The sequence below is a fragment of the Medicago truncatula genome, chromosome 3 (assembly GCF_003473485.1).
Source record: "Medicago truncatula cultivar Jemalong A17 chromosome 3, MtrunA17r5.0-ANR, whole genome shotgun sequence".
NCBI classification, from domain to species: Eukaryota; Viridiplantae; Streptophyta; class Magnoliopsida; order Fabales; family Fabaceae; genus Medicago; species Medicago truncatula.
In genome coordinates this window covers 38809394-38830647 of record NC_053044.1, presented here as the reverse complement: position 1 = coordinate 38830647, position 21254 = coordinate 38809394, and the positions used below count along the sequence as shown (strand labels likewise).

At 32.2% G+C, this 21254-nt stretch overlaps 1 protein-coding gene and 1 long non-coding RNA gene across 4 annotated transcripts; one reads left to right on the top strand and one right to left on the bottom strand.

Moving 5' to 3' along the window:
* Positions 1-1650: 1650 nt before the first annotated feature.
* Positions 1651-12711, bottom strand: LOC25489560 (alpha-N-acetylglucosaminidase). 3 transcript variants are annotated; one of them, XM_039831497.1, is made up of 20 exons: positions 12374-12705; positions 12213-12289; positions 11506-11717; positions 11272-11393; positions 10261-10349; positions 9876-9970; positions 9617-9698; positions 8594-8700; positions 8427-8457; positions 7563-7680; positions 7357-7404; positions 6827-6936; positions 5728-5830; positions 5240-5338; positions 4218-4328; positions 3632-3861; positions 3223-3460; positions 3057-3135; positions 2690-2969; positions 1651-1860 (listed from the first exon to the last, which is right to left on the bottom strand). In XM_039831497.1, the coding sequence occupies exons 1-20, from the start codon at positions 12599-12601 to the stop codon at positions 1848-1850; spliced, it is 2472 nt and encodes an 823-aa protein (XP_039687431.1). In that variant the 5' UTR covers positions 12602-12705; the 3' UTR covers positions 1651-1847. The 3 variants fall into 3 exon arrangements, with proteins under 3 accessions (XP_039687431.1, XP_024635388.1, XP_024635389.1); XM_024779620.2 differs by lacking the exon at positions 1651-1860 and having other exon boundaries at positions 2577-2969; positions 12374-12704; XM_024779621.2 differs by lacking the exons at positions 1651-1860; positions 2690-2969 and having other exon boundaries at positions 3057-3151; positions 12374-12711.
* On the top strand, positions 2693-10174 carry LOC120579410 (uncharacterized). Its single transcript, XR_005645205.1, has 4 exons — positions 2693-2830; positions 3275-5181; positions 5278-5356; positions 9657-10174. It is a non-coding gene; the product is annotated as an uncharacterized lncRNA (long non-coding RNA).
* Positions 12712-21254: the final 8543 nt, after the last annotated feature.

Here is a 21254-nt window from a genome sequence, read left to right as displayed (position 1 = left end):
AGATGGCCACCAGATAAAACTATAAAATTGAAAAATCAATCTTTATTACATAAGTATACAGTACAACAATCCTAAACCATCAAGTAAAAAAAAAAAGAAATACTCGAACGGAAGATACAATACAACCATATCTCCTGTACAGAGTAAAGAGCTATGTCCATCAAAACTCACCTCACACATTAAGAATAAATGAATTGAAAGATCAAATTAAAGACATACTGGTAGGTGATAGTAGTAATCAACCAGTTAAAAAAACAAAACAAAGGACTAAATATTAACATGTACAATAAATAGAATAGAAACTAAAAGTAACTTTTAATGTTTTTGGGTGGTTTTGTTATACTTGGTCTTGATCCATTGGAGGCTAACGGAGGTACCCTCCTTCAACTTCTTGACGCCAGAAGATGCAACTGTCTTGGTCTTGTCTAGGACTTTGTCTTTGTTGCTCTTCTTTTTGGATTGGTTGGAACCATTCAAAGGGTCAGGACCATCGTCCCATTGGTCAGCCCAGGATGTGCCATGAGAATCCATTTCTTCAAAGGGGGAGAGAGCTGAAAAAATATGTGAGAAAGAATTGAGTTGATATTTGGAGATGAAGAATTGAGAACGAGTTCAATGCATTTTTATAGGACTAGAAGGACTTGTTCAAAAGTAGTTGGCAAAGTAGATTAAGCAATCCACCAAAATCTTAATAACATGTGTTAAGTTAATGTTATGACGTGGACTTTGACACTTTAAGGAGACATCCACAACAAGATAACTCGTTTTCTCATTGGGGAAGCTTCTGGAAAACGTGTATTTTGATTAAGATCATGAAAAATAATTCCCATAAAAAACACACGCTTGCGCTTACGTTATGATTCAAATTTCGAAGTCTAGAATTGTTGGCCTCATTTTTTATGCTTTGGCGGCTATGCACTTATTCTTTGAAAGCTCTAGGACCAATCTGGGTGGTTTCGTCACCGTCAATTATAGAGATACTCCTTCAATTTCACAATCAATCACTCTTTTATCCCTTTCGCACACGTTAAAACATATGTATAATGAAGGAGAAAAAAAAAATACTCCTTCTTTGGTCAAGTAAAAAAAAATACACTTTATTAAAGTATCTTTATTGGATAATGGTGTATTCGTGGCTACAATAAATTAGGAGTGAATTAAAACCTCTAAAAAAACTCCATTTTTCCACTTTATATTTATTAAATGGATCTCGTTAACGATGTCCAGATACTCTTAAGGATTTAAAAAAAAAATTATATTATAAAAAAAAGCTAATATTTCAATTTCCAAAGTATTAATTACATATATTTTCATACAAAATTATTATTTAAAGGTGTTAAAGAGTGCCCGGCCTACTCGTCAACATTTCCCTTATTAGATTAATGAAGAAAGATTGACAAAAAAAAATATTAACGAGAAAAGAAAAAGTCAATAGGACCGCCATTTTTCCAACGAATAATTCTACAAAAGAAATTCAAAGGTACAAAGTTCTTGCGCGTATGATTTAGTGTGATTCCTCCTCAAACTGGTTTGTTCACACAAGAAACCTAGCTTGTCAGCTTCGATCTACTTTGGTTTATTTCTTCTTCTATTTTCATGGTCGGAATGTTTTGTTTAGATTTTTTTTTATAAAAATAATATTCCAATTCATTCATCAAAGACACCTTGCCTGATGGTCAATTAATATTAAACAATGGGATCCATATTCAGTGTTATTTTTTGGACAATGATCCTTATCCAGTTATTCTCCCATCAATCAGAAAAAACTGTCTCCAAATGTCTGTTGTACATATTTTGCACCACCAGAAAACCACGAGTTCCATTCCCACATTAACAAGGTTTTGGTTTCATATACATTTAGGAGGGTGTATTGGATTAGGATTTTAAAGGACAATTTTTGTTTAAAAAAGTCTTAATGATTTTAAAAGACTTTGATGGATTTTGATTAATTTGATGATTTTAAAATATTATTAAGGATTTCAATGGATTTAATTTATAAGATTTTAAAGGATTTGAAATGATTTTATGGATTTCAAGAGATTTCAATAGATTTTATGAATTTTAAGAAATAATTGAAAAAAAATATCTTCCTTAAAAATTTTTTTTTGAAAAAAACATCATAACACACTCTCTTTTATAAAATCTCAATAAAGACTCTTTTATTTATTTTTTACAGGAGAGCTATACATACATATATATATAGAGAGGGGGGGGGGGGGGGGGGGGGAGGAAAAGGGAGAGTTAAAGAGTGAAGGGAGGAGAGAGAGAGAGAGAGAAGGAAGAAGAGAGAGAGAGGAGAGGAAAAGAGAGAGTGAGAGAGAAGCGAGGAGAGAGAGGAAGAGATAGTAAAATCTTAAAAGAAAAAAACAATCCTAAAAATCTCATGTTTTCATGAAAACTTTTTCATGCTAAAATTTCACTAGAAAATCCCACAAAATCCATCAAAATCTGATTTATTAAACAATCCTTCGAAATTTGAATAGTTTTGAATACCACTAGACTTTTTTTAAGTGATTAAGAGTCTTGATTGAATACCACAAGACTTTTTTAAAATGACAAGGAATCTTGATTGAATAACACAAGACTTTTTTTAAATTGGAAAGAGTCTTGATTGAATACCACAAGACTTTTTCATAATAAAAAAGTCTTTTAAAATCCCTTAGAATCATGATTCAAATACACCCCCTTAAGACTAATGTTCATTGAAACAGCTCCCGGTGTCTCAGGATTGCTCAGGTTCAGGTATTTGTTGAAGAGCCACCTTGAAGTGTTTAAAGCATCTCCTCTGCTTACAACTGGAAATATATTTCTACGGCTTTGCCAATCATTGGTAAGTTTTATCCACTCCTTCCTCCATTCCTTTAGCTTGAAATCCTCGCCTGCCTCTAAGCTTTCTCTCAAATATTTAAAATAAATAGCAGCTCTTGGGCCATAATAATCACTCAGAAGCCCACTCCAGTACTTGTTCCCTGTGGAAAATAGTAAAACAATCATTTAATATGTCCAAACATCGCACTACTTTTATTTTCTTTTTCTCTGTTAATTGCTGTTCATACCATAGTCACGAAGCAGACTGGCTTCTTCCTCTGTGTTGTCAAACCACATGGTGATTTGTGTTCTAGCATTCCACTCAAACTGAAAATGTTAAGAACTGTAAATCAACATAAGTATGTATAGGATCGGATTGATTTTCAATTTTATGCTTATAGAAGGCAATCAAACCTGTCTCTTCTGTTCTTCATTTTGAGCTAGTTGTATTGCACTATCTAACCAGGGGCCTAGAAGAAATCCATCATGGCAAGCCAACAACGTGTCTAAATCTTCCACCAGGTCAAGAAATCTTTGGCTGAGTAGGGTCACTTCATGGATATCTCTTGATTGGTATGCCTCAATGACCTTAAAGAACAGCTGATTTGCATATTTTGCTAACACTTGTCTGGTGAGATCAACAAGATCATACCTAATAAAGAATAAATAGCATGAATCTTCTTATAAAAAAAAAAAAATAGTAAGAATCTGGATTTTTTTTTTGAAGAAGTAAGAATCTGGATATTGAACCTTAACATACAATAAGACAACATTGAGGTACTTAATGAGGACTGGTAATTCTTAAGTAATCAACTTCTCTTACCTATATGTACTACTTTTTGGAAGTTCGTTTCCACTAGATATAAATAGCTCCAATGCATAAATTACTTCAGATGTTGAATACCATAAGTGAGGTCGATCAAATGAATCAGTTATTTCCTTGCTAACTGCTCTCGAGAATGGCTTGCCATAGGGGCGAGAGTGTTCATGCTGAACTGAAAGTAAGGAAGGGTCTACATCTGGGAATGCTACAATGACATCTCTGTTTTTGTCCTGTTCCCATACACCAAAAAATATTTGGTAAAACTGAAAATGATCTTCTTATTTATGCATGCAAAGTTGAAATTCAACATAATATATGCAGCTGAGGATGTTATTAGTTTACAGAAGTCGTTTGTGAGATAAAAGGAGAACAGAAAATTGAGGAGAAAAAGTAATACATAAATCATTTATTTTGTTTGACATAAATACAACACACCATAAAAGGAAAAATGGAAGTTTAGCAATGAAGGCGAGACAGTAAATGAACAATGGTAAAAGTTGAACAGATAATTAAAACAAATAGTCTTATGTTGTTCGACTGGAAGAAATTGCTAGCAGCGGGTTATTTGTAACAACCAACTACTTACATAGGCTCCATCAGTGCAATTGTATATGGTATGATACAAAACATTCCATCCCTCTTGTATCAAAGGAACTTGTCTTCCATATCGTCTGGTTGAATACAAATCAACCCATGCCTGAAATAGGAACAACCGTAATGCATTTCAGTCTGAAAACAATACCAAGTTAGTGAAAATAGAAACTAAATAAAGCAAAGCATGGAACAAGGGAAGTGCTTTCGACTTCAGACATTTAATAGCTTTATTGTTAAAACCAAATGACTTAATAGATATGCATAATATCATTAAAGGGTTCCCAATGCACAAGGCTCCCAACAAGTGGGGTCTGGAGATGGAAGATACACACAGCCTTACCACCGCAAATGGAGAGACCTTTTACAAAATATGAACCCTTGACGTACAGGCTATCTAACACTTTTAGTTGAAAGTGTGTCCGACACTGCCACAAGTGGTTGCATTTAATCACTTTCATTTTCTCAAATTATTACTAGTGTCTATGTGTCAGTGTCATGTACGGATGTCCTTGTGTGTGTCGGTGCTTCACAGCTTCATGGTCACAAGGCATCTATGCCGAATCAGAATAACATTGCCACAAATAAAATAAAAATGCCACAAGGAATACGTAACATTGTTCGCCTGGTAATGCTTATTTTATTCAAGGTTAGAGGCAGCTATATAACTTCATATATTCTGATCATAATTATCAGCAAACTGAGGTTCAATATTCTGGTTGTTCTATAGAAAGGGGGTTGCAGACGAGGGAAGAGAGGAAAAATAGTGTCAGGATTATATTCGATGTACAAAATTACTAAGTAGAGGTGAATAACTAAATTTGTGGTAGAAAATTTCTCCTCAACCAAATGTGGCAAACAATATGAGCACATCTCTATATTAAAAATACTGGGCTCCTACAATGTGAGGGGTTCCATAGGTCACGGCCCACGGGAGATCCCCCTAACATGAGAACATGGTAAGAGTAAGACCTTGATTGAAATAGTACAACATATCTTATATTATTTCATTGTTACCTTAGCATCAATTTTATTGTGCTGAAATGACATTTCAGACATCAGATCATATACAACAGGATTCTGTTCGATACCTTCCATCGACATTCCAACTCCAACCTTCAGAAAATCAAGCAGGTATAAGAATTATGATTTCTACGATTTTAAGAAGTTATAGAATTTGTCAGAAAAATAATTCATAAGAAAAAAACAAGTTATAGAAAAATTATTACCAAAATTACGTGCGTAAATCATAATAATAATAATATGTTTTAAGCATTTTCTTTCAAAATAATAAAAATATGTGTTTAGCATTTATCATATCTTACAATCTTAGTAAGTTCGGTTCAGTTTTGAACACACCTGACAATGATAATCTTAATAGAGCATATCAATTTGATACTCTTTGTGAGCCTATAATCTCTTTTTGTTTTTCATTACTTAATTACTGCAATTCAACAGTGACACATTAGATACAGAATTGAGTCCCACAAAAAAGAATAACTTGCCATTGTTGAGTTAACACTTGTACGTGCTTCAATTGGCCCAGATGCTACTGCATCTAATATCCCATACATCTCAACGTTTCCTGCAAAATTGTGCAGCATACACCTGTCAAGCACAACACACCCAGTCAATTAAAAGAACATTAAAAAATACAACAAAAGGAAAAAGAATGCATACAACAAAGATTTGGATAATCTAGATGTATAATATAACGAACTTCAAAGTTCTAAATCTATGTGCTAGTTACTATATTTCCATATGACAACATTTCTAAGTTATACATAGCAGATATCTCTAAAATCACTGGTTTAAGCTGCTGAATGTGGGTGCGAGCTGATAACTTCCAATTAAACTTTGGTGTATGTCAAACTATAGGAGGCACTAGAAAACGTATTCACATATTTATACCAAGTATGCATGTTTGCTTAAGTAAGAGTGAAGATGCCCCCTGTATATTAAGTATAGTGGAGGCAAGTGTAATGATAGCCAAAATTGTGCAAACATTGGCTATAGAGAAAAACGTGAGAAGCTATAACTTTTCATAAAAAAATCAATGATAAAATGCATATACATAAATAAATAAAAAATGAATTAATTCAATTTACTCCCCTGATTTATCTCATCGAATGATATAAATCTTCACATTTAAGTGGATATATATCTTGTTTTGGATGAAACAAATTTATATGGGTATGGCCATTATTGTTTTTGAGAAAATCACACTTTCCTCCTCTCTAAAAAGCTTGAACTATGCCTCCCCTCTCATGTTAAAATCTACCATTTCCATCCTTGATAATATACCATTCCCCTGATTTCTCTATTTTTAATTCTCGATGTCACTAACATATAGCTTTAAATACCTATTATCAACAGAAGATCAAAAACCAATAAAAGGGGTATTTAAAGCTTCATTTTATCTTCTCAGCAAAATATTTGTTTACATTAAGATGAACCTAAGTGTAATACTTATTTATTTCTCAAGGAATGGAGGTGTATATTTTAACATAAGAGAAGAGGAGAGTATAATCCAAACTTCTCTTATGAAAGGGAGTGTAATTTACCCTATTTTAAAATATAAATATATGATAGAAAATGACTTTCCAGATGTAAGGAACACCATAAAATTGCTCTGAGGTTATCCATATGGGTTTTACTTCGGCAAACAGGTCAAGAACCACAAGCTTTCCCGCAGGAACAGAATGCAGAAGGGCCTGAAAACAATCACAGACAAAATTCATATGCATCTGAATGATAATTTGGTTAGAATAAATAACCAGGGTGAACAGTGAACTACTTCTAGAAAGCATTTATATTGAATAAAAAATACATTTCTTCTAATGCGTATACAGACTATTCTAGCCCTTTATCTTAAACAGGCACTGAAAGAAGGGAAAAAGAAAAGGAAAACTGTTCTGATGAAGATTGCTAGTTACAGTCTATGCAAAATAGAGATTCCTAGAAACTATCACATTTTAAAGGAAAAAGGCACAAGAATCAATATTAAATAGAAATCCTTGTAAACGAAACAGCGAGAATGATAGCCAGTTCTCAGACAAGATTTGCTTATATTAAGATTTGCTGTCAAAACAAGGAATGAAGTTGGGAGGAGGTAAACAATTATAAATAAAAACCTTCATTTGAGGAGGTCTCCAGAACGGATCATATGAAAATAGCCAGCCCTGCATAATTAAACAAAGAATTATTAGAGTTTAGAGGATGCAAAAATATACTTCCATGAAAATGTTAGCATAGTTATATACAGAAGCTAGAACATAGAAGCATCAAATCAAGATTCAATTGAAAGAAAAAAGAAAAAAAACTGACTAATCTCTGTTACCTGCATCAACCAAACAGCATCATTATCACCACTCTGCATTCCTTTAAAGATTGCTGCACCTAGTGAAGAAATGTACTCTGGATCATCAATAGGTGGGGTGTTCTCGTCAAAGGTATCGCTGTGATTGATCCATCATACTATATGTTAATGCATGGAAAGACAAGTTCTTTAATGAACAAACGAAATATAATAAAGTGTGATGGTGTGTATACATATAAACCATAATTCAAATGAGCTGGAGATCCATAACAAAATATCTATTTTTCATGATAATCATTTCCTTACTATTCAAAAGCATAACTTAATTTAGTGGAATAGCTTATCTGTTGTAACTAATAATAAATAACACCCCAACTCCATAAGAAATCAAATGAAAGTAATAAAGTAAAAACAGGACTTAAACCCTCTTGTTACATTATACCGAGCCCAGTACGTACACCATTATATAGTTTAACAAAAACAATATTGAGACATAAAATTAGCTTCATAAAAAAGTTAAGAATGAACAACAAGAGTTTACTTATATAAAGTATGTTTCTGACGGATGAACAGAAAGAACATGAAAAATCCTTAACACGGAAGATGTGACAGCCACATCACAATTATTATATGAGGGTGAGATTCAAACATGAAATTAAATTAAGGAATACCAACGAATATGCATTTATTATCTGAGGAGCCTACATAGACAAAATAATACCAATGTATGCTAGGAAGGACCTCCATAAGTATGCAATATTACATAAAAAAAATATATATATATTCGAAAAGTATTCCATGAACCAAAAGAAAGTCATTTTCACAAATATTGGAGCAATAAAATTTAAAGTTCTATAATTAACTGATGAGCAAAGAAGAACATACCAGTTGTATATGTGGCTGGTTCTTCCATACTCTGGGTGAAAACGTAATCAAATAACACATAATGTTAACTGATATGTGGATATTTATTTCAGAATGTTTTTTTATTTTTATTTTTTACCATGTCGTGCATTATTGCCAATTAAGTTATAAAGAAGCATGTATATCACCTTGCAATTGTTGTTCAGCAAATGCTCTCCCGATCTCAACGAACAAGGGATCAGTTGCATCAAGAAGATAAGTGCAGGTCCATTTGAGGTCATTCTTAACAGAAAACCTAAGAAAAAACGGTCAATAAAATGTGTAGGCGGTAGGTTCATGGATGTAAATGCAACAGGAAAGTGAATACAATTACAGGATATGAGGTCATTATTGATGGTTTTCTAGATGGTTTCAGGCCTATGGCATTTTTGTTAGATTTCTGAGTTTATTTTCTATATTAAGTTGCACACATTATGCGACTGTGTGCTTATTCTTTGCAGACTGGCTCTCTGTTTTCTATCAGTTTTGCCTACATAGGTTGGTGAAGTTCAATAGGACACAAGTGCTTCCCTATGCATCAATTAGGCTTATCCATAAAAATACATGGTATCAATAATATTCAGAAAAGGAAAATCGGTGGCTGGTAGGACTTAGCACTTCCATGATTGATCTCAGTTATAAACTGGTATATATGTACTAGTACAGGCACAAGATATATTCAATATTTAGAAAATTAAAATCAGTGACTGCTAGGATTTTAGCACACTCATTATTGATCTCAGTTATAGGGGTTAAAGCTAAACATTTTTTGTTATTAGCCATTACCGACACAGGAAACATGTCTATGGCTTTAAACTGGTGAAGACTGTACAGGTGCCAGGGCTTCAATGTGTAAGATGACTCTACATTTTTGTAGTGTGGTGAAGAGTGTATAAGTGTGTGCTAAGCATGCAACTTACGTCTCCAAGCCAGCTTCAATAATTGATTTTCATAATTCTTCCCTAGAATATAATTTTTATATAGCTTACAACTTACATGAAAATGATTTAAGCATGTTTCATATTTTATTATGGAAATAACTTGTGCATATGGCTTAAATGATAAACATTTATTCAATAAGCACTTAACAAACCGCCCTTTTAAACCAGTGTGGTTGTTTGGTAAGACTAATTACACCAAGTTCAAGTCAATGTGTACAATGCTGTACTTACCAATTTCCTAAGCGTGTTATTTTTGCTGATGGAAATATAGATTTCAGGGCAGCAGGGACATTTCCAGAAAAAGCTGGCAGGACTGAAAAGCAATTATTCAGTATTCAAATTACTTCCAGAAAAGGAGTGGAAGGTGAACTGAAACCAAATGAAAAATATTTATTTTTTCTCTTTGGTTGTTTTGTAGTTTGCATAAAATTTAACAATAATTCATCACTGTCTGGTAGAAGAGTCAATGATAGTAATGACTAATGAGTACCAGGAGTCATTCCAAGCTCGTACATTCTCGCAAGAATTTTCTTCTGTAAGATTAATTGTTGATCAAACCAGCTCTGTGGCAGTGGCCCACCCCATCTGCAATTGAAATATCCTTTAAAATATAATTACTTATTCTCTCAAACTATGTCTGCTATATCCAGGTATGATGACAATGAAACTCTAGCCAATTCAGAGAGAGAGAGAGTGTGTTTACTAAAAGCATCAAGCTTGACAATTTCATAATGAAACTGAAAAGTAATTATATATTCATTATTCTAGTTTCCACATAAATTACTTTAATATATGAGTTTTACGTCTGCCTTGAGCTAAAAACACACTATGAATATCAAACGGAACTTACAGAAGGCCTGTGAATTACCACTCACCCATGCAAGTTTCCCATACGTGACCATGCAAGAAATGCTGGGCCTCCAAAGAAATCATCCAAATTAGAAATGCTCATGTTAAATTTCTCCTGTAGATTGAATATAAGGTCAGCTATTTAAGAGCTATTTTGTGGAGTAGAATTCTGTTGCACGATATCTGAGATTACAGAACTGCTGGTCCGATGATTTGAGCAAACTAGCCAGTGACACAATTAAGGGCCTAAATCAAGTTGTACATTTTTATTTCCTTACCATCGTCAAGAGGCCAATAAAACCAAAACATCGAAACAGAAAATGGTAAGAATTACACAGCAAAAAAAGTGTACCAGAGAACTAAGGTACCAATCTAACCGTGCCTACACATTTACTATATCTTGCAAGACTACCAGATAGCATTATATGTTTCCTTGGGAGATTGGATTGTAGTAAAACTTGGATCAAACTATATGCAAATTGGATCAAACACAGAGCACGGCTTTGGTATTTTGTGGTAGTTATGTCGTGATGACAGTATCTTAAAACACTAAAAGCTAGTAGCATAAAATTGGTTGACATCTGAAAAGCATACCTCTAAAATCTAAATATCTAATCAAATGTTACTTAAATAGATGGAAAGCACCGGCTATATGAAGTGGCTCTTGGAAAACTTTTTTGAGTCCTGGAAATGTAAATCATTATTGAGCTTCCACGTAAAGTGCTACATTTTAAGTTATGATTTAAGTTACATCTAAAATAACGGGACTGACGAGATTGAAATATAACAAAAAATGTTCCCCTCTCCCTCTATTTTAATCATGCATCAAATGCCATGTGAGATAAAATTTATTTGAGACTCCTGCTTTCTGTAAATTAGAAATAAAAGTAACAGCTTCATTAATGTCCAAAGTTAGTTTAATGATGCATAATTTGTGGGCTCAAAAACCATTATCAGAAAGTTTCCATGAGTGACAAATACCACAATGCGAAACCCATACCAAGAATTATGTAAAGACAAACTGGTATGAAAATGACCTTGAACACTTTCTGCCAGATAGCCTCCTGTCCCGTAAATGCAAGTGGCAAATTGACACCCTGCAAAGCCATCCAGTCGATTTCCTTTTCCCATCTTTTCCAGTCCCACCAAGCAAAAGAATCTTCCAAAACCAAATAACAAGATCACATGAAAATGAAATGAAATCTTCAGATGCCAATTCCAAACACAGCACCAAAGAAATATTATATGAAAACAAAAAAGAAGTAGCTTACAGCTAGAAGTGACAGCATTCTGGTAATAGCTCCATGGAACAGGCCTCCTAACCGAGATTCCAGCGTCGTGAACACGTGGCAACAACCCCACATTGGGTACTGAAAATAGTTGGGAGCCACCGGTTTTGTCCCAAGATATATGTGAACCACACCAATGCTTCAAATACCAGTGCAAACCAGAAACAATGTCCACTCCTGTTGTCCCTTCAATTCTGTTCCAAATTCATAAGTTTGTTTAGCCTATAGGTTGTTGCTCTCTATAGTCTAAAAACTGTATCTTCTTATATCAATGAAAAATTCAACATAAATTTTACTTATTCCAAAAAAAATACTAATAATTCAAAAAGATATCTCAGACATACTAAATTATTTTGACATTCTGATAATTTGATTGATCACATGTTAATACACGAATCGTTCAGTTCAAAAAAAACTTTAGTAAACTAGTCATGTTTGGATAAATAGCTTATTTGCAGCTTATAGACAAGCGCTTATTATGATAAGCACTTATGTACAACCTATTACTATAGCAAAGGATAAATAAAGTTAAATTGTTTTCGTATAAGTTATAAGCTGAAAAAGCCTCACAAAACTTTTACATTATCAACTACTTTCTTTTTAGTAAATATTTAACTCGAGATTATAAATCAATTTATTGCTAAAATAAACACAATCACAGTTTTTCAAGAAATTCAAAAGTAACGTACAGAATTTGAGGACTCCCTTGTGTTGTGAAAGAAGGATGATTATTAATAGTGAAACAATATTCACCTCCACATTGCTTCTGTAAATTAGTAACAAAAATGAGTGAAAAAATTGAAAACTACAAGAAGTAGGTCAGAGAAATAGAAAGAGAAAATTGAAATGCCTTGGAGATGATGCGGAAGTGGAAAGAATCGGAATGGGAAGGGAGCAAGCGGAGGAGGACAGAGCGAGCGGCGGCTTCTTGAACGGACGGCGGTGATCGTTCTCGGTGCTGGATTTGAAGAGTGCGGGAGATGGCGTCGACGCCGAGAGTGGAAGAGAGTGATGGTTTGAAGAAGGAAGTGATGAGGAGTGAGAAGATGAGAGAAATGGCGAGAGATGGTGGCGCCATGGTAGATTATGGAATATGAAATTGGGAATAATGCCATTGAAGAAGAAGTGGAAGGGATTCATTTCGCTTTCATCAGAAGAAGACGAAATTTTCTAATTTTTAAGGTGAGGCCGGCTGATTCGGTTGAAGCTTGATAGTGGAAGCTTACCTTTTGCCGCCAGAGTTCGTTTGTCTCTTGCGTTGTTCGTTTTTTTTTTATTTTTAAATTTTAGTATATTTTTTTAATATTATATTACTTTATCAATAATATTAATAATTTATACTATATAATTTTATAGGCAAATTATTCAAAAAAATAATAATTATAGGCAAAAAAAATATTGGAAAAATATTTTTGTATTGGTTGAGCAACTTGGGAGAGTTGTAGAGCAATTTCTATATTTTGTGTACTTTGGCTCATTTTTCTTGGACCAATTAATGAAAAAAATTGCTCTTTAGACATCCATGACTTGTACTCAGGTATCTTGAACTGACAGAATTATCCTAATAGTAATTTTTTTTTTTTTTACAGAAAATAACTATCCCATTTAATTAATAAAAACATCTTAAATATAATCAGGTAATACAATGAACCGGTGAATACTAGCATAAAATCCGGCCGCCCTAGCAAGTCTATGAGCAACCTCGTTAGCTTGTTTCCTAATAAACTCTACCTTGAGTTTGTGAAAAATGATGAGAAAGTATTCCTACATTCTCTGATAATAGCTCCTAAATCAGATACATCATTTCTAGTGCTATGGAAACTATCTACTATCCTCTTGGAATCGAGCTCGAAAATGACATTATTAAAAGTCTGCTCCTTTACCCATCTGATAGCATATAAAAGACCAAGAGCCTCTCCCTCGGAAAAATCTAAGAGCGGCATTGACCAACTAGTTATGGCTTTCACTAACCTTCCGTAATCATTTCTTATGCATATCATTATACCAACCCGGTTACTTTCTTTAAAGAACGCAGCATTCGACTAATAGCAATTAATTACTGTTCTTATGACTTTTTAAATGGATTAAGTTGATTTAAAAAGTGATTTGATTGATCGATCTAAAAATGACAAACAACATTTAACTACCATTTTGTGACGAATAATACTTTTTTTAATCAAAGCAGTTAATTACCGTTCTAATGACTTTTTAAATTGATTAAGTCGATTTAAAAAGTGATTTGATTGATCGATTGAAAAAGTGACAAACGACACTTAACTACCATTTTATGACGAATAATACTTTTTTGTAATCAAACGACGAACAACACTTAACTGCAATACGTCAATGATAGTAGTTGTACTTTTTAGCATTTAGAGGATGCTAAAGAGCAACTCGCATGCGTAAACTTACAATGATGGATATCTGGTCCCTTCAAAATCCGACTAGATATGAATAAAGTTTACATGGAGAAGTTTCTATTACCACCCCTGTTATTCTCATAGACCAACTCCATGCTCTCTTTTTTTTTCTTTTCTTTCTAAAACAAATTCAATAAATTAATTATTTAAATAACTGTCTTTTATGCTATACGTTCGGTACTTGTTTTTTACTCTTAGGTTATATATTTTTTTTTATCAAATGGTCTAGTATGCGAGAATAGAGATGTCAATAGGACACATCATAATCAGATAAAAAATTACTCTCATTCTCTGTCTTAGAGTATTCACTCCTCATCCCCGTCACCATGGATCCCTAGTCTCCGAGAGGATCACATCAACATTAAAGAAGTATCAAGTTTTTATTATTTTCTAGCAAAAATTGACAAAAGAAAATTAAAGTATAATTATAAAACAAATAAAAAATAAGATATTATTGGGAATCTTGTGACAACAATAAACTTCACATATCAACAAAATTTAATAAACATATGTGTGAAAGTACAAAACAGAAGATATTTGGCTTAAATATGCAAACTGTCCCTGTAATTTGGGCGCATTTTGATTTTCGTCCCTGTAAAAAAAAAAAATTTAGAAACATCCCTGTAAAAAAAATTTTGTTTTAAAAAGGTCCCTGGTCCCACTATTCAGGTGAAGTGGCATGGTTTTGGCCACGTGGCAGTTGCTGACTGTGCAACTTTTGCCACGTGGCGCTGACGTGGCATGGCACATAATTAATTTTTTTTTTATTTTTTTTCAAAATTCTAAAAATTCATTTTTTAAAATAAAAAATCCAAAAATAAATATAAAAATCATAAAAAAAAAAATTAAAAAACTGAAAATTAAATTTTTCGATTTTTAATTAATTTTTTTCTTTCAAAAATCATAAAAAAAATCTGAAAATTAAATTTTTCGATATTTAATTAAAAAAAATTAAAAATTCTGAATTTTTTTAAGTTTAAAAATAAAAAAAAACTGAAAATTATATTTTCAAAAGTTATAAATTTTGAGATTATATAAGTTTCAAAAATTTATTTCTAGATTTTAAAAACACTAATTTCCAAAAAAAATTCTTCATATTTCAAAAAAAAAAAATTGGAATTTTTTTAATTTTAAAAAAATATTTTCAGATTTTTTCTATAAAAAATAATGACGTGGACTACCACGTGGCAAAAGTTGCACAGTCAGCAACTGCCACGTGGCCAAAGCCATCCCATGTCAGCAAAAAAGTGGGGCCAGGGACCTTTTTAAAATAAATTTTTTTTACAGGGATGTTTTTAAATTTTTTTTTTCACAGGGACGAAAATCAAAATGTGCCCAAATTACAGGGATGGTTTGCATATTTAAGCCAAGATATTTTAATAAAATGTTTGGGGACACGAGATCCCTGCGCGGCGGAGGGTAAGATCTCATCCTCGTCCTGAAACTTCCGTTCCGATCCCAAAGAAAATTCCTAACCTTTGGAGCCCCAAACATGCACTACTTACGAGTATAAATTGACATTCTTAGACGAGAATCAACTAAACAGTACTTTTTACCCTTTTATAGCGTTTTTAAGAAGCTAATCCACATAGCTTTTTAGCTTATAGCTTGTAGCTTTTTATACTTTCTTCTCATTTTAACCTTTTCTTAATTATATTTTATTTTATTATAATAAAAAAAAACTACCCACTATCTTCTTAAACTAACCACGTTTACCATGTATGGCTTTTTAAATTTTCTTGTCCACTTTTTTGTTTTTTTTTTACTTTGCTCATAATTCATATAATATATAATTTTATATAAAATTTATAATAAATAGTGAAGCAATTAAATAAAAATCATAAAAATAAAATAAAAATTGTTAAATAAAAAAATTCGATTGAATTCATAAATACATTTATTATTTTGGAGATGAAAATAATTTGAAATATATTTAAATATTTAAAAATAAATGCGTTAAGTAATAAAAATTATACATATGATATTAAACAAGCATGTCCTTTTATGTCATTTTATATTTATAGTCACTTCAACAACTAATTTTACCAAACACTTTTAATTTTAATCAGCTAACTTTTCAGCTATCAGCTATCAGCCATCAGCCATCAGCTATAAGCTAACTTTTCAGCTATCAGCTAGCTTATAGCTTTTTTTTTACCAAACACACCCTTTGACAACAAGAAAACAGTACTTTTTAACCTAAGTTTTTATCAAATGCAGTCTTGTTTGAGATACCAGCATTAAATGTGAACACTTTTTTTTAAGGCCAAAAAAATTGATTTATTAACACAACTTAATCAAAGCACAAGGAGTGCTAAAATAAATAAATAAAATAGCAGCAGTCAACAATTACTAAAATACACCAAAAGAATGGTGCGAGCATACCAAAAATAAAATGAAATTAATTGAAAAAAAAAGTCACCCCTAACATTTCTGTTGTTGAGTGCTTCATTGATATATAATAATCATAAGAAAACCCCTTATCTTTAAATTTGATCCAAGACAACAACAAAAGTTTAACCATATCAAAAGGTGAACCCAATAACCAAACTTTATTACCAAAAATCACATGGTTACAATGCTTTTAAATTGACCAGATGCATACCAACCAATTCAAACGAAGTCGTTCCTTTATTTTCTTTCCATGATAAACAAAACTTGTAAATTGTTCATCATGACAATAACTATGTATAATTCATCATCCTACAACTGATTCCTAACTAAGATAGAACATCAGACCACAATACATTGACCATATGACAATCGAAAAATAAATCTGAACACTTTTATCGAGTCGGATTCAAACTTTGGTTCGTCAGTGGTCGGGTTGTGGGATATATTCGTTATGTTGAGGATAATGCTTAATCTATCGTTGCCTTTATATCCTGTCCAAAGTTAGTCATTCCTCTTACTGATGATAATGATTAAGCCTAGCTTTTAGTTAACAATTTTCGCATTTGCATGCCAATATATCTCAACTCGTTCTCTTACTAACCTAGCAAAGCAAACCATTTCTCAATCACTCACTGATCCAACACAAAAAAAAACAGCATTCACTGTGCAAGAGTTTTAAGTGGCCAGTAGGCGAATCACTTGTCATTCTTGCTCTCTTTTCATGTCATACACAAAAAAACAGAAGTAGCATATGTCCTCTATGAGCTTATACTCACTCAGAAATTAACACATGTACATGTACCATACACACTTTTCATGCCATACAAGAAAAAATAGTAGTCGCATATGTCCTATATGGGTTTACTCACTCACAAGTTTACACGTATGTACCATGTGAATTCAATCATGGTGAAAAAACTGCAATGTGGAATCTCAACCGCTAGTTATCAATCACTACACATGCTAAATCTATTCTCGTGACAAAAATATTTCCTAAAGGAAGAAAATGGTCATGAGGTATCATTCACAAGAGCACATGGTGAAAAGACTGAGGGTTTCTATATTTGTCCATCAAGACCAATCCACAAATAAAGAGAACTTGGTAAATTATAGAATTTCTTTCAATAAACGTTCATATAGTTATAAATTCCATAAGTCACATAAATTACATTCTCAAAATTATTACAGGTTTGTGCTGACTCTATGATCTATCTATCCATCTTTTTCATTACGGGACCAACAGACAATGGAAATATGGGTTCATGCAAGTGGAATAAAATGCAACCTACTTTTCTAGGTGTGTTTTTAATCGAACAGCAATACCCTACTGTTGTATAATGTGTTTGATTGGTATGAAAAAAGTAGCAAAATAACTTTATTAGATGTGAAAATCTACCATCCACATTTGATTATATGGACAACTTCACTAATAGTATTTTTCATTCCTTTAATGGAAACCCGCGGTCCCCAAAGAGTACCACTAAAAGATACTTAGAATCTCTATCATGCATAGACAATACTCCTTCGGTTCGTGCATTATTGACCTAATAAATTTTGACCATATTTTTTTAACTAATATACAAAGATAAATAATATCATATAAGATGTTGTTGGATTTATTTTGATGAGTATTTTAAAATATTAAATTTTTATAATTTTTTCTAATAAAATATATTAAAGATAAAAAATATATATTGGTATGTGCGACAGAGTCAACTGTGTCATACTTAATATGGAACGGAGGGATTACTTTTGTTTGGGTCTCCTTGTACCCCTCTGGTCTAGACTCTTATTATAAAAAGGGTCTTGTTAACCAATGCCCTGGGGGCATTGGTTAAAAAATCTATAAATAGAATTTTGTCTTAGAAATATAAACTTCACTTTTTATTAAGTAATAATTACATTACTTTTTAATAAAAACTTACTTCTTTTGGTGCTGGTTAATATTCTCCTTACAGAAAAAGTAAGGTTTTCTATTCTCAAACGCAAGGGCTAAAATTGGTTTTCTCCGAAACATGGTTAGGGAGAAAAATTAGCGGCAGCAATCATCACATTCAAAATTAATTACCATAGGATAGGATAGGATAGGATCTAGCAAAATGTGACTCTATCAATTAAATTTCTATTGGTGAAAAACCATTCGGAATTAATTTTTGAATCTATAGGTGTGACTAGCATTTAGGGACGACCCAAAAGTAAAGCCTTAAAAAAAGTAAACTAAAAAACTATTTGATGGAAAAGTATCATGTGGTGAGGTCATGAGTCCATGATTTTCTCTATTCTATTGTCACAACATTTTTCCTAAAAGCTAAAATCTGATAAAATAAAAGAATAATAACAAAAATCCCTGGGAACAAAAAAAAAACCAACCCAAGAAAAAAAACTACATTATAAATTTTATTTAAGATAAACATTGTCCCAAAAAAACTAAATGAATTGATTTATTATTGTTTGAAATTGAAATAAATGTTAGACAATATTGATCACAATAAAGTAATAAATGTTTTGGATAGACTTGTTTTCAAATCATCGGATTCATCACAATTTTTAAATGAAAGAGACAATCTACATAGGTTGGAAGAAACTCCGTGAAGGTTGGATTAAACTCAATAGTGACGGTGCTTGCAAAGGAAATGGAGAATATTCAAGTTGTGGTGACCTCTTTCGCGACTCTGAAGGGAGATGGCTAAAAGGCTACATTTAAAAGATTGGAGTTTGTGATAATGTGGGGGCATGTATCTTGGTTTGGAGATGGCTTGACGAAAGCACATTCCGCAACTCATTGTTGAAAGTGATTCTAAAATCTTGAATGACATGGTTACGGAAAACTGCAAGTTTAGTGGCTCAGGTTCCATATTGGTGCAACGCAATCGAAAACTCTTGGCTTTGGATTGGCGAGTCCAATTTCGCCATACTTGGAGGGAGGGTAATCGATGTGCTGATTGGTTGGCTAACTTTAACCTTTCTCTAGACTCTTTTAATTGTATCATAACGGAGAATCCGTCCAGTGAACTCCGTAGACTTCTTTTTTATGACATCTCTGACGCTTCTATGCCTAAGAATGTTCGGCTAACTTCTTAGTTTTTTTTTGGGCCTTTAGCCCTCTTTTGTACCAAAAAAAAGGAAATAAATGATATTCTACATCATAAAAAGTCTGAAATACATGAAGTTAAAACAAAAAATAGGCAAATTCTATGGTACACCCACTAAATTTGGGTGTATCGGTACACCAAGTCGTAATATTAGTAATAAATGAATTGTTTTTTTGAAAAAAAAATAATTATTTTCTATCATTTGACAACTACGATAATTAAATTTTATTTACCAAAAGCTTCGACAAAATAAAATTTAATTTTTAAGAATTTTTATTACTCATAACAATGAATATTGATTATTTTTTATGACAAAATGTCAATTTTTTAATATGATCCTTATAAACAATGAAATAATGGTTTTTCTTATGAAATGATGTTTTCTAAAATATAAATATTGACAAATACCTTTTTATTTCATTAAAGTGATTGTTAATTTATAAATTTTGTAAAACAAGAGTACCGGTACACTCAAAATTGTGAGTGTACCATAGAAGTTCCCAAAAAATAATAGTCTAACTAGTTTTTTGAACAGATTATTAAATATTGTTATTCCCTTTAAAAAAAAGTTTCATCTTAAAACACTTTAAGCATCAAATAATTAGACCGGTCTTGTTTGTTTTAATGAGAAATGTTAGTAATTATTTTTTCTCCTTTATTCAGGTTTAAATTCAAGATCTTCACCTCTTTATCTCTAGCTCAAACTAGTTGAGTTGTCCAACCCATCTTGCTACAATTCTCTAGTGGATGGTGTCATAGGTTGCAATAATGTGATTTCAATAATTTAGGTTCAACTAAAGCATAATTTCATTTATTTTATTGTCCAATGTATTCCATCCATTGTCGTTTGTCTCAAGCTAGATGGTTGGCTCTTACATGTTGGTAGATCCTACATTGACTATATTTAAATATACACTATATAATTAAGAAAGGAAATTACTGATCTCAGAAAGGTTACAAATTTACTAGTTTGAAGGGACATGTCAATAAATCGACCTTGGAAGAAAATGTAGACCAAGGAGGTTGTGTTTGCTTAAGAAATATGTGGATAGTTGGCAAACTAGTTGATAAATAGATGAACTTATAGTTTTTTTTTTTGACAAGAACTTATAGATATTTTTTTTGAAGGAAGAACTTATAGTTATTATATAGCGGATAAATTAATCAATGATAAATTAACGGGTTGGCCTAACATATTTAAAGGCTTAAAATACAAATTACAAAGGCATTAAAAAAAAACACAAGGTTTATGATAAGTTGAAGGTCTGTACTTCTGTCAAGACTCAAGAGGATATTGAGGTCTCACCTTGATCAATGGAGTTGGTCAAACTATATAACTATTTGAAATAGCTTATAAAAAAAAATACTACAAGCTAGTGATTTTTTTTTTTAGTAAAGTTAGTGAAAATTATTATAAGCTCGTAAAAAAAAATTGTTATCAAATAATTCTACTTTAGTCATATTAATTTATAAGCAACGAGGTAACTCATATAAGCTTAATTTATTCATTTTTTGTCTTTTCAAGTTTCAACCATAACTTAAAGGGCGTATATGGTGATTAAATGTAGACTCTTTGTAGAGTTGAGTATCGAGTGAGTTATGAATAAACTGGTCTTCCATGTGAGAATATATCTAAAGAAATGACATTTTAATGTTATGCAAAAACTGGGAAAACTAGTGATAGCTCCCTATTATTAGGACACCTGATGATAGTACGTTAGGGTATCCCTTTCCTAAGAAGACGATAGACGGTGCATTTGAACAATTCAGCTTGACGACAAGGTGCCGTCAACGTCAGGGATGAAATTTTTTTCCCCATGGTTCA

Bases quoted from the DNA above. Each gene is read 5' to 3' on its own strand.
- LOC25489560 (XM_024779620.2), bottom strand. From the start codon at position 12,601: ATGGCGCCACCATCTCTCGCCATTTCTCTCATCTTCTCACTCCTCATC. The intron at 10,350-11,271 runs GTCATTTTCATA...TTCAATCTACAG, and splicing joins TCTGGCAGAAAGTGTTCAAG to GAGAAATTTAACATGAGCAT. The intron at 3,461-3,631 runs GTAAGAGAAGTT...ATTCTTTATTAG, and splicing joins CCAAAAAGTAGTACATATAG to GTATGATCTTGTTGATCTCA.